General features: G+C 39.2%; 1 protein-coding gene across 1 annotated transcript; it reads right to left on the reverse strand.

Moving 5' to 3' along the window:
• Positions 1–4153: 4153 nt before the first annotated feature.
• Positions 4154–4738, reverse strand: LOC139040690 (olfactory receptor 4D9-like). The gene has a single exon (XM_070487442.1). The coding sequence runs from the start codon at positions 4736–4738 to the stop codon at positions 4154–4156; it is 585 nt and encodes a 194-aa protein (XP_070343543.1).
• Between the last annotated feature and the right edge of the window lie 8675 nt (positions 4739–13413).

Below are 13413 nucleotides of genomic sequence, written 5' to 3' on the forward strand. Positions count from 1 at the left end.
TTCAGCATAATACCCTCAAGGTTCATCCGTGTTGTCACAAATGGCTGGATTTCATCATTTCTTATGGCTGAGTAGTATTCCATAGTGTATAAATACCACATCTTCTTTATCCATTCGTCCCTTGATGGGCACCTAGGTTGCTTCCAAGTCCTGACTATGGTGTATAATGCTGCAATGAACATAGGGATGCAGGTATCTTTATGCCTTTGTGTTATCAAGTTCTTTGGATAAATACCCAGCAGTAGGATAGCTGGATCATATGGTAGATCTATCCTTAATTTTCTGAGGAAACTCCGTTCCACTTCCCATAGTGGGTGCACCAGTTTGCACTCCCACCAGCAGAGATTTCTCCAAAGAAGATATACAGATGGCCAACAGGCATATGAAAAGATGTTCAACATCATTAGCTATCAGGGAAATGCAAATCAAAACTACAATGAGGTATCACCTCACTCCAGTCAGAATGGCTATAATTAACAAGACAGGAAACAACAAATGCTGGAGAGAATGTGCAGAGAAGGAAACCCTTATTTTTCATAGTTTTTTTCTAGAAACTTGCAGTCCCTGCCCTGATATTAACAAAGGTGTGCAATTCCTTCCTCTTGTGTGTAGGCTGGACTAGTGACTTGCTTCTGGAAGAGAATATATAAAAAGTGACAGGATGCCACTTCCAAGAGTCTTCTTTCCTGCTAACACATTCTCTTCTGCTTTGATTGTTCTCTCTGATGAAGGAAGCCGCCATGTTGGAGAGACCCACAAGACCAGAACCTGAGGAAGGCCTCCAGCCAACAGCCAGTAAGGAACTGAACCCTCAGGCCAATAGCTCTTGATTCTGACCACCAACCATGTGAGTGAGCTTGGAAGTAGATTCTTCCTCAGTTAACCTTCATATGACACTGCAGCTCTCAGCTGACACCTTGACATAGCCTTGTGAGTGACCCTGAAGGAGAAGACTTAGCTAAATCTTACCTCATTCCCCACCACACAAACTGCAACTTAAGAAATGTGTGTCGTTATAAGCCACTACATTTTGCATTGATATGTTATGCAGCAATAGATTACTAATACAGTACTAAATTAATAGTTTGCTTTATTGAATAAGAGTAATGTTGACAACATTACCTTTCAGACTTGAAAGAACAGTCACACAACAACAATAACAACAAAACTCTGAAGATCCCTCCAGCCTATAGTTTCGTGACTGGAACTTCATGATGCTTAGAAATAGTTTCTGTTTTGCTGACTATCCTAGAGTCTGAGAAATAAAGTTTCAATAACCTGAACATTCTTTGAATTTCTCGAACAAGTCCATAACAGCAGGATTGCTCCTAAACCAGCCAGTTTGTCTGTATAGATACATTTATTTGCTTATGAAAAACATTGTGCAAGTTTAAAGCCAACCTCTCTTATATAGAAAAAAAATCACAGATGGTAGGAGCAAATATGTGCAACCTTTGTACGATAAGCTAGAATCAGTGTAATATCTAATATTTCTCTAAGAAAATGTCTCCACCTGGAGAAAAATATAGATTAATCCAAATAATTAATTGGTGTCATGTTGAAAGAGAAGTAAATTTAATGGTGTTGTCCTGAATTCCATGCTTTTCATCACTGTGTGTGATCAGATTGTTTTGCCTGTGTAAACAGTCCAAGGCAGCTTCCTGGGCAGCATTTGCTGGGTTTCTGTCATTTGTAGGTCCTATACTTGGGAACATAACTCTGATTGTATAAATCGTTGGTTGCTTAAAATTCCGCCTAGTCACAAAGGTTTTGCTTGAGGTGAAGTCAACAGAGAGATAAGAAAAAGGCATCAATGTGAAAAGTAGGGAGGATTTGAAGAACAGTGATGCCAGAGGAAACATGTAGCCAGGCAGTAAATAGTCATTTGGTCTGCAGATGGATACAGCTGAAGACAAATGTATGTCTTTATTTAATTTTATGCTTGAGGAAGTATGTCTAATATTAGAAAATAGTTCAGAAAATGTTTCAATGATGGGCATAAAGTAGAACACATGAAGGAGCAATCAACAAAGAAGATGACACTCATCTCTACAGGAGCTTCTGCATGATTAAATATTGGTTTATAACTAGCTTATAGAAAGTATGAGGATAAGTTAAGCTTGTCTTCTTGATGAGTCTTCTTTGGACACTCTCCTCCAGTGTTCTATATTTTGGATCCTGACCTTCTAGCCTATTATCATCCTATTTCCCAGGCTTACCTTGATCACCTTTCCCTTCCTTTCAATTAAGTTTCCTTTCCTCATATCTCCTTCTTTTCAGTTTGGTTCTCTGTGAATTCCAAGGTTCCAGTAGTACTTCCAGCAAACATTTCTAGGTGTTAAGAGAATCCTTTTAGAGACAAAATCTTAGTCTTTGTCATGTAATCCAATTGTTATTTCTTAGTAATGAGTCACATATGTGGAAGAGATCGCTGGAGTTCATCATTATTCATGTTCTCCTCTTTTTACTGGGAACAGAGTAGGATTACATTCTCCAGGCTCCCTTGCAGTCAGTTGAGGCCATATGACTACGAGCTGTCCTGAGGAATGTGGTTCAAAAGTGATACATGTTACTTTCAGAATGCCCTATAACTACCCTCCCCCTTCTCCCCATAATTCTTAGTCCTCTTTCCTTTTCTCCATTTTCTGGATGAATGGAGAGGTTTCTGAGGATTTAGAGAGAGCCGGAGTCCAGGATGGAAGAAAAAGATCCTGTTGCTCCTAATTATTGCATGCAATAGCTCTTTCTGAAGACCAGCATTAGTTGGTGACATGAGCAGTAAATAAACTTTTACTGTGGTTAACAACTTCAATTTGGACATTTTTGTCACAGCATTGATGTGTCTGATTAATACATGAGTGCCAGCATCTATGGCTTCAGCTTTATCATGATGGGAGACATTGTACAGTAAAGTCAACAGATTGCCACAAAATACCAGCTGGATTATTAGATAAACCTTCTCCTAGCACCATTCTCATGCCTTATATTTCACAGAGACTAGAAAATTCTGATTTGTTGATTAAATCTTCATGCTTTTATTGCCCTTACTTTTCCTTTTAATGAGGTATAAAGAAGTTTCGAGGTCTTTATGTGAGAGACTATGAGAACCATGAAGAAGAAATGTTAATTGTGTGATGTGATGGAGGTGGTAACTCATGCTATGGTGGTAATCATATTTTCATATATGTTTATCAAATCAGCATGTTGTACACCTTAAACTTACACAATGTTACATGTCAATTATATCTCAACAAAGCTGGAAAAAAAAACCCCAAAATCAAAAAGCAGAAACAATGAGAAATTTGGGCCTGTCCAGTCTGTGATTGGGATAATTCTGCTACATAATTGGGAGTCAGTTGCTTCCCAAGGGAGTGCCTAGCACCTGTCTTTGGTTAAGGCTTTCTCCAGTCCAGGTGAGCTGTCACAGCCTCTACTCATCAGTCTTATTTCTTTATGAATATTCCCACTTACAGCATTACCTCCTTCTGCCCCAGAGGAAACCATGGCCTTGGAATGATTTGGGGATCCTCTCTCCAATAGAAATCAAGGATTTGCATTGCTCAGGAGACCACAGAAGGAGTTCTTTCCAAACTTTTCTTTGAATGGTATTGACTTCATGAGTGTACTACCTCGTGACTACAATGAACTGACTGTCGCATAATGTGGCACACACTTATACCATTCTCTCCCTCTGCACATAGTGATTTCTTTGCTTGGATTGTCCCTCTCTGCCTTTATCCCCTTACTCTCAAATGTCTTCTGAAGTTCTCAAGTAAAGTGACTACAATATTTCCACAGCACTTGGTTCATATCTTCATTAAAGCCTCTTGGAGTATGCATGTAGGTCAGTGACTATCTTTAATCTTCCTGCAGCAGTCTGAATCTTACCACTTTCAGGCATATAATATGTGTTCTGTCAATATTTGTGGGATGAATAATTGAAAGTGGGTAGAGGAAGACATGAATGGGTTTCACCTTAAATAGCATCACCTATAGGTCCCCAGCACGTACTATAGGATCAGCCTCTTTTAAGACGCCATGGTAACCATAGATGCCCATTTGTTTTTCACATTAAGTTGATCTCTTGCCATTTTGAGAAAGTGATATTTAAAATCTATCTTTAAATTTGAGTGTTGTCTCATCCTTATAGAATTTAAACCCTTTCTGAATGTCGTACTTGTTTCTTTGGTTTCCTCATGGCTGACTTCATTTCCTGATTTCTCAGGGTGTAGATCACAGGATTGAGCAAAGGAGAAATGATAGTGAAGTTGAAAGAAATGGCAGTATCTGTGGGGAAGGCAGTGAAGATCCGGGTATAGATATAGATGCAGGGCACAAAGTGCAGGGTCACCACAGTGATGTGTGAGGTGCAGGTGGAGATGGCTTTCCTCCTGCCCTCTCCAGTATGAGATCTCAGTATCATCAGGATGACTGTGTAGCATATGAGGAGCAAGAAGAATATAAACCAACTAAGTAATCCATTATCAGAAATCATCAGGAGCTCCAGAGTGAAGGTGTCAGTGCAGGTAGGTTTGAGCACCTGGGGGACATCACAGTAGAAAGTGTCAAGAACTTTGGATCCATAGATAGGGAGGGGCAGCAACAGGGAAATCTGCATGATGGAGTGGACAAAGCCCCACATCCAGGAGGCCACAACCAGGCTAGTGCATTGTCCCCTACTAACGACAGTCATACGATAGAGGGGTTTTGAGATGGCTATATAGCGATAAAATGCCATCACAGAGAGAAAAAACATCCACACCTCCCAGAAGGTGGAAAAAGAACATTTGAGTGACACAGCCATTGAAGGAGATGGGTTTTCTCTCTGATAGAAGATCAGCTAGGACCTTAGGAGCTGTGATGGAGGAAAAGTGAGTGTCAAGAACAGATAGACTGTGGAGCAGGAAGTACATGGGAGTGCGAAGGTGAGATTCGCAGGTAACTGTAACCATGATGAGGAGGTTTCCCATCAGAGTTGTCACATACACCAAAAACAAGAAGACAAATAAGACCCAGCTTAGTTGTTGAGACTGTGTAACTCCAAGGAAGATAAATTCTTTCACTGTGGTATAATTTCCCTGCTCCATTTGGTCACAGATACTTTTTGAAAGGAGATCTTTGCAAGAAATAACAGTGCAGTTAAAGAAAGTGTTGTGAAATCTACTGTTATCTTTTCTGTCACTTGAGTTTGGTGTTTTCCTGGGGAGGAAATTCATTTTCTATGTATGGTTTGTGCCTGCAATTCTGTCTGCTTCCATTAGATGGAAGAGGACCCAGGTATTTGACTCAGTCATCCAAACAGGTCGGTTCTATCACTGTGGCCACTGAAATGCAGGTGACAGGTCTGTGAACCTATTCAACTGTACTTTTACTCTAAAATATGACACAAAGTAGTGAATAATAAGCCTAAGTTTGACATGAGGAACTTTGGTTCACAATAGACACCATCATGAGAATTAAAAGATAACCCACAAATGGGAAGATATTTACAATATATGTAGCTGAGAGAAGATTCACTACCAAAATATATAAAGAACTTCTACAAATCAGTAAAAAGAAGATAGATGAACAAACTGGAAAATGGAAAAAGACATGAACTAAAACTTTACAAAAGAGGATATTTAAATGCCAATTCAATTTCATTCATTATCAGGAAAATGCTTATTAAAATTACAGCAAGAAACTACAACCTACGTACCAAATGGCTAAACTGAAAAAGATGAAAAATACCAAGTGATGGTGAAGATGTGGAACAATTGGACCTTTCATTAGTCTGCTAGTGAGTGTGTAAAATTGGCATAACCACATTGCTGTTTGATGGTATCTGCTAATATTATGTATCTATATCTTTATCTGTAGATATATTTGTATCTATTTAATCATCCATCTTAGAATGGATATGTACACATTGTTAATTCAACTCTTAGCATTGTTATATATATAGGTATACATATATCCATTGTAAGAACAATCTATTTCCCTCCTAGGTAATATGTACATATGTTATATCGACCAGATATATATGCTAGAATATTCATAGTAGCACTGTTTGTAATTGACTCAAAATGGAAAATGACACAAATGCCCACCAACAGTAGAAAAGATAAACAAATTGTTAAATTCACACAATACTATAGAGCAATGGGAATGATCCACATACAGTGCATGAACCACATAAATGAATCTCACAAACACAATGTCGAGGCAAATAGTCCAGTCACAAAAGAGTGTGTAATCTCTTTTTTTTTCATATAAAGAACAAGAAATATATAAAACTAAAGGGAATATGAGGGAGGCTTTTGAGGCATTGATGATGTTCTGTTTCTTGATCTGGGTGCTTGTTACAAATATACGATCAGCTTGTGTGAAAATTCATTGAGCTATACACTTACGTACATTTTTCCATAGGTATGTACATCATCCTTCAGTAGAATGTTAAAAATAATTAATGTGGTCATTTTAATCTCACATCTAAAGAATGACTTTCATTTAAAGTGAAATTTAATTGGCCACCCACTTCATAATGGTTTCTTATAGTTATATTGTAATGGCCCTTACCAGCTACAACCTGAGTTACCTTTTTATCTTTCTCTCACCTGCAGACTTTAGGTCCTCCCAAGTTCTTGTGTTATTCAGGTTGCCCTGATGTCCACATGTAGTTATTTCTCAGATTCCGGTTTTAATTTCTTTCCTGTTTTTTTTCATTTTTCTCTTTAAATCTTAGAAAAAATCCTTAAGAGATAACATTTGCCCAAGCAGCACTCTTTTTTGTTCACACAGAAGAATAAGGTAGGAGCCCCCTTTCTGATTCCATTGTCTTCAGTTCAGATTATCTCAGTCTCCCCTCTTTGATGTTTATGTCAACAGTACAGAATGATAAGAGTAAATGATAATGATTGTAGAAGATTTCAGGTCTCTGGAATCTGAGAAGTAAGAATTCCCCACACTATACTTACCATGGCTAGAAAGTGGAGAAATTATCCCCAAAGGAGTCTCGGTTAATTTGGCATGTAGAAATATATTTTAATTAATGATAGCAGCCCGCTCTAGAATCTTTCTTTTGGATATTGGAATGGTATGTCAGTGGTTTCAAATCTTCTGCTCAGGAAACCACTGTGACAAGCCTAATAGCTTCCTGTGTTGCCTGTGCTCTCCCTTCCTCCTTTCTTTTTCTGTCCTGTTTCCTTTACTTTTTTCTCTTTTCTTTCCTTCATTGTTCCTTCATCTAGATAGTATTTTTATGATTGTATTAGGGTTCACCAGAGACACAGAACCAATAGGATATATATGGATGTGTAAAGGAAAATTATCGTGAAGAACTGGCTCACATGATTGTGGAGGCTGAGAAGTCCCATTATCTGTGGTCTGCAAGCTGGAGACTCAGGAAAGCTGGTGGTGTAATTGAGTCCTAGTTTGATGGCCTGGGAACCAGGGGAGACTATGGTGGAAATCCCAGTCTGAGGGCAGAAGATGAGATGAGATGTCCTAGCTCAAACAAAGAGGCAGGAAAATGGGGATGAACTTCTCCTTCCTCCACCTTTTGTTCTATTCAGGCCCTCAAAAGATGATGTCTACCTTTGTTGAGGAGGCAATTAATCTGCTTTACTTGGTCCATCAATTCAAATTCTAATCTCATTTGGAAACACTATCACAGACACAGCTGGAAATAATGTTTAATCTGGGCACCCTGTCGCTCATCAAGATAACACATAAAATTAACTGTCATAATGACATTGAGATGGTCTTTTTGAGGGAAAGGTGACTCAAATATAGATCCTTTCCTCAGGGGGTTTACAGTTAAGCCAATAAAAGTGTTGCAGGCTGTGGAGTCAGCAGAAAGAAAAGTGAGAAGTTAGAAAATCAAGGAGATGTATAGGAAAATAGTCCCATTTGGGCAAAAATGTTTGTAAACTCCATCCAGGAGGTGTGCTGAACAGTATCATTGTCTCCTACTTGCATTTTGGATACACAGGTGTGGATTGTCTGGAGCTTTTAAGCAATTTAGATTTTACCACTTTCTAGTTGGTGTGACCTTGGGTAAGTCACTCAATACTTGTACCAAACCAAGGAGAAATATATGTGAGGTTCACAGGACAGGATTTGGAGTCAGTTCTCAGCCTGCACCATTATAATTTATCTACAACGTCATGATAATGAGACCTACCTGATACACATTGTGCTCTAAGGAGTAGGTGAGATTGTATGTCTGTTTAGGAAACTGAAAGCAGCTGAGGAATCTGATCTTGCCAATCTCATCAGCCCCAGGTGAGTGCTTCTTTCCTTACACATGCCAGACTCACTTGTGGGGGCTTGTCTGAGATCGGCTCATCTTGCTATTGACCCTGTGTTTCAAAGTCCTCTTCTCAACACTTTGGAGAAAGTGGGAAATGCTCTCTATCCTCTGGGGATGTTTTCCTTTTCTCTGAGGGATTTGAGGCAAGACATATCTTCCAAAAATCAAAGTACTGTTATCACACACCTGCTTATAAACATAAATAAAATTTTCTTTGGAGTTGTAAATATAGATATTTATATTATCAAACTTTACAGAAAGAAAATAAATTATAATCCCTAAATGCAAACCCAGTCACCTGTCTATCAGGTCGCTGGAGCAGGGGAGGCTCCATGAAACTTTCAAGGTCTCTGCATTATGGAAATGTGGGCAGAATGATGGAGCTCTGCTTTGCTATTTTCCTTGCTTTAAGAAAACATTTGTGGAGTGATTCTTATGCAAACTGCTTAATTTTATTGCTTCCAAAACCTATCATATCCATGGGAAAATGATATTATTGTCTTGATTTTATAGATGAGGAAACAGAGACACACAATGATCAAGTAACTTGCTCAAGGCCTCACAGCTGGTAGAGCTAGTCTCTGTCAATGATTCATTTTATTCCAAAGACTTATGCTCTTAACTACTGCAACTATAGTTCTTCCCAGTGTTGATCTGCCTTCCCAGAAAATCCTGTGAAGAAAAATCTCAGGAAAATCTTTCTCAAATCTAGTGAAAGTGGTATGTGGGTGTAAGAAGCCTGCACAGGGTGAGTGAGAGGTATGGCTGAGAGTAATGTAACATGAGAGGACATCAGAGGTGGCCTTGAAAAGAGACAAAAGCAGAGTGTGAAAACACAAACTTTCTAGTCTTTAGAGGCATCTCCACCAAGAACCTGGATCAACTACGTAGTGTTCCAGTGGCAGGGGAAGAAATGAGTTCTGAGTAGCATTTCCTCAAACATGAACTCCTGTTGAACATAATTGATCTGGTGGGTTCCTATGGATGCTGCCTTTTTACAAAGAGTGGGAAGGATACTGTGAAAGTCTAGGATTAGGTACGTTGCATTGAAACTCATGCACCATAGAGAGAGAGAGGGGGGAAATGGATAAAGAAATACTATTTGATGTGTTTTTGCAAGGTCAAAATAAGGATCACGAGGATTTCTTAGAAGTCACCCTAAAGGGGACCATCCTTTGTGATGAGGATTTTTAGGCTGCTTAATTTTAAAATGGTTTATGATGAGGATTTTTAGGCTGGTTACTTTTAAAACTGCAGATGAGAAGCAGGCTCTGAGGACTGGAATTTTGCTTGCCCTTTTGAGACATTTGCATTTGTGAAGGAAGGGGGGGTGACCTTGTAGGGACCCGAAATTGGCCACCCCAAGATATGTCTCTTTGGCATCGGGATTGTTTGGGCTGATTGCTTTCGATAAACTGGGACAGGGAAGGAGGCTCTGGGGAATGGAACTTGCCCTTGTTGGGACACATTTACATTTGTAAGGTAAATCTCTATCTGTAAAAGGTGCCTCCCTCTCTGTACCAGGAAGAAGAAGAGAGATGACCTTGTCCCTAGAAGCTCTTAATGGGGAAGGCAAGAACTTAAGTTGGTTGCTGTCTGGCAATCTCATGTAACTGGTTTAGGGTGGTGGCGTCTAACCTTTCTAACCTTTACTTAATCCAATTTGATTCTTGTCTAAAAGTCATGGGATCACTCAATGACCAGACCCCACCTGCACTGATACCATTTTAACTTTTTTTTCGTATTCTTTCCTTTGTCTTGTAAAGAGATGAATCATATATCTATGCCTTAAATTTAGCTCTAACCCTCAACTGGGGGCAGCAGAAGCTCTGACTGCCCATGGGTCCTGTCCCCATGCTATTCCACACTATTCTCTAAATAAAAGAGCACTACTGCCAGATCTTGAGAGTCTAAGAAATCTTTCTTTCGACTCCTCAGCTCACCGACCCCGCATCATTTCGGAAACAAGCTTATCAAGCATCTTGGAAAGAACCTGCAAACTGAGTGTAATCCCCATACCCCAGCTTCCCACTGGACAAGGCTGCTCTTTTTTTGCTTTCTTATTATTGGAAAGCCTCTACTCTTGATTGAATCCCTAAAAGTTTTAGGAGTATTATTCATATTCAGTAGGCCATGAGGGCATAGATAAACTAGCCATTAAAACACCTTGATTAAACTCCCAAACTTCCATTCCCAGCCAAGCAGCAAAGCTGACTAGGCTGCACATAATGAATTCAGGTATTGCTGTCTTTGAGTGCTGTTTTTCCAAGGCAATCGCCCTCCAGAGAGCTGGGGACATTAGCAACTTCTCAATTGCCTTACAAACACCTCCAACCTCAACTTTCTGGCAAGTAGAACGTATCACATCCCCTGGAACCAAGTGACCCTCTTCCAATATTTTACAAGCCACGCCTCCCCTCTTCCTAGTAGTGAAAAACTACCTCTTTTCTTTGCTTCATTAAGAGTTTTGGTTTCAACAGGAACATTCCACACAATTGCAGCATTTCTGAAAACTCAACTCTAACAGATTTTCAGTTTCAGACGTTCACAAACACCAACACTATCTGATGTCAGTCTCCAAGTGAGAAACTGATCTTCTTATAATGCTCCAACTGCATCTTAGAGGAACTGAGTTCTGGGAAAATTCTATGTTTAATAGAAATCATACCTCAAGCTAGTGATTTTGCTATCTTCTTCCTTCAGACAGGAAAAGGCAACCTCAGGGAATCAATCAATTCTGATTCTTACACTTTGCCTTACAGTGCCTCAGCCACTGCTATTATTCCTTCAGCTACAAGCCCAATAAAGAAATTAGCAAAGGGATTATTTTGGGGTATGAAAGTGGAAGCTGACTGTCCAATTCAATGGAGTTCCTGTGGGAGTCATTAAAATGTCACCAAGCTGTCCTCCTCTCTCTCCGTCATCTCTTCTCTGTCCCATCACATAAGTACATACAGAGGCACCAGTGTACATTCAGTAATTATCCTTTTCTCTAGACAGAGTATTATCCCTCTTGACTCAAGAAGGAGGTGTCATGCACACCAAGGACTGTGCAGTCTTTTTCCTGATCAAAATCAGTTTGCTTGCAATTGACTGGGAAAGAAAACTTAAATAAAACTGTAGCAATGGAAAAATCAAAGCTCTGTGGTGGCTGTCAGGGCAACTATCAAAGACTGAATGATGTAGATTTATAAGTGCAATTTCTGTTGAATGCAATTGTAGGGGAGGAAGACATTTCCTCTACCTGCTCTGGGTCCTTCTGGCCAGACAATGAATTAAATTCACATGAGACAGAATAACAGGGGAAAGTTAAACAAAGTTTCATAACATGTATACATGGGAGAGGCTCAGGCAAACTGATCAATTCACCAAAATGGCAGAAGTTCTCATCTTAAACACCACCCTCAGCTAAAGACAAAGGAGGATGTTGGGTGGGGGGTCAGTTATGGGAAATTACCAGACAAGTACAGTAAACAAGAGTCAGGTTATTATATTGATGAGAGTTTCTAGAGATAAGGTCATCCCTCCTTCCTGGTACGGAAAGGGAGACACCTTTTCAGATGGAGATTTCCTTTACAAATGTAAACATCTCTTAACAAAGGGTAAGTAAATTCTACTTTTCAGAAACTTTTCAAAAACTGTCTGCAGTTTTTAAAAGTCACCAACCCAAAATAATCCTCATGCAAAAGAGACATATCTTGGGGTGGCTAATTCCACTCCCCCACACAATATATACATTGACCCTATGCAATTATCTTAATCTACATCTCTAAGATCCACAGCTCACTTAGAATCTAGAGAGGTATCATGGTGACAGCTCTTGATATTCATCAGTTTAATTATTTCAGAATTATTTTATATTATTGGGTTCATTGTTACCCAGAGATGTTGATCACTGAAATGTTTGATTCAGGGAGCAATGAAAGAGAGGGTAGTTTGAAAGCCATGTGTGTGCCAAGAGACAGTTGATGTTTATGGCTCTTAGCAGCAGAGCTTAAAAAATAATAATAACTGATTTAATTGGACAAAATGCAGCCCGGCTTGTGATTTTATGTCATCCAGATAAATGATATATGTTTGTTCAGTCAGAGGCAATTATTTCCCATTCTATTGAAATAATGAATTAGATTGTGTTGTGTGTTTACATGGTTTGATGAAGTCTCAGGGACAATGATGTGGCAGGAGTTCCTGGGTTCTTGCCCCTTGGGATTATGCTTCTGAGATACAGCCAGTGATTCAGACCCTACAGATCTTTGGCATCATCCGATTCTGAAATAGTCATAAAAATCTGATTTGAGTGAGTCACAAGAGATAGGAAGGAAAGGAAAGGATCCATTGGCAGGAAACAGGCTATAAAATTGTTCATGGTATGCATTTAGCATAGGCAATTTCGTATGGAAAAGCTTAGGGACTTGAGATAAGAGCTACCTGAGCAAAGATAGTGGGACCCTGTGAATAGTGACTTAACTTGTGAATTATCGTTAGAATTTTCATGCTAGGGGAAGTAGATTAATATTGTAAAAGATAGAATGGATTGACCTGGTGACAGGAAATGGCAATCAATTGAGCCAGTTAGGTGACGAGTGCTTCTGGGACCATTCCAGATTCAATGTGGGACGTAAGTGAAGTTTGTTTTCAACACTCCGTATCCTTTGGCTAACTTTCCTTGAGTTCTTTTCTATCCCATGGGATCTGACTTCATGATCTGATCTTTTACCTCTACTCTAAAAGCCAAGGGTTTATCTTTGAGCCATTGCCTTCTTTTGATATGAAATACTCTTTTGCTTTATCTCATCAGCTTCAGGATGATTCTTTAAGCTATAAAAATAGCAAGCAAAGCTATTTTCACATTTTAATGACAGAAAGCCCAGATTTTAAGATGAAAAGTTATTTGAATTCATTGCACATTCCTATATTTTCTACCCCATTCATTTTTTCCGTGTAATGATGAGTTTGGGCCACACAGGAGGAGAGTGAAACACATTGATGAAGGACAGAATGTGTGTTTGTTAGGCAGTGCAATATGGATGATATAAAAAAAAATTTGGTTTTTCAGTGAGCACTTACTGTCTTCCAAACATTGTATGTTTCACATATACCATCTCATTTTAACCTTCATA

Source organism: Equus asinus, chromosome 17 (genome assembly GCF_041296235.1).
Source record: "Equus asinus isolate D_3611 breed Donkey chromosome 17, EquAss-T2T_v2, whole genome shotgun sequence".
NCBI lineage: Eukaryota > Metazoa > Chordata > Mammalia > Perissodactyla > Equidae > Equus > Equus asinus.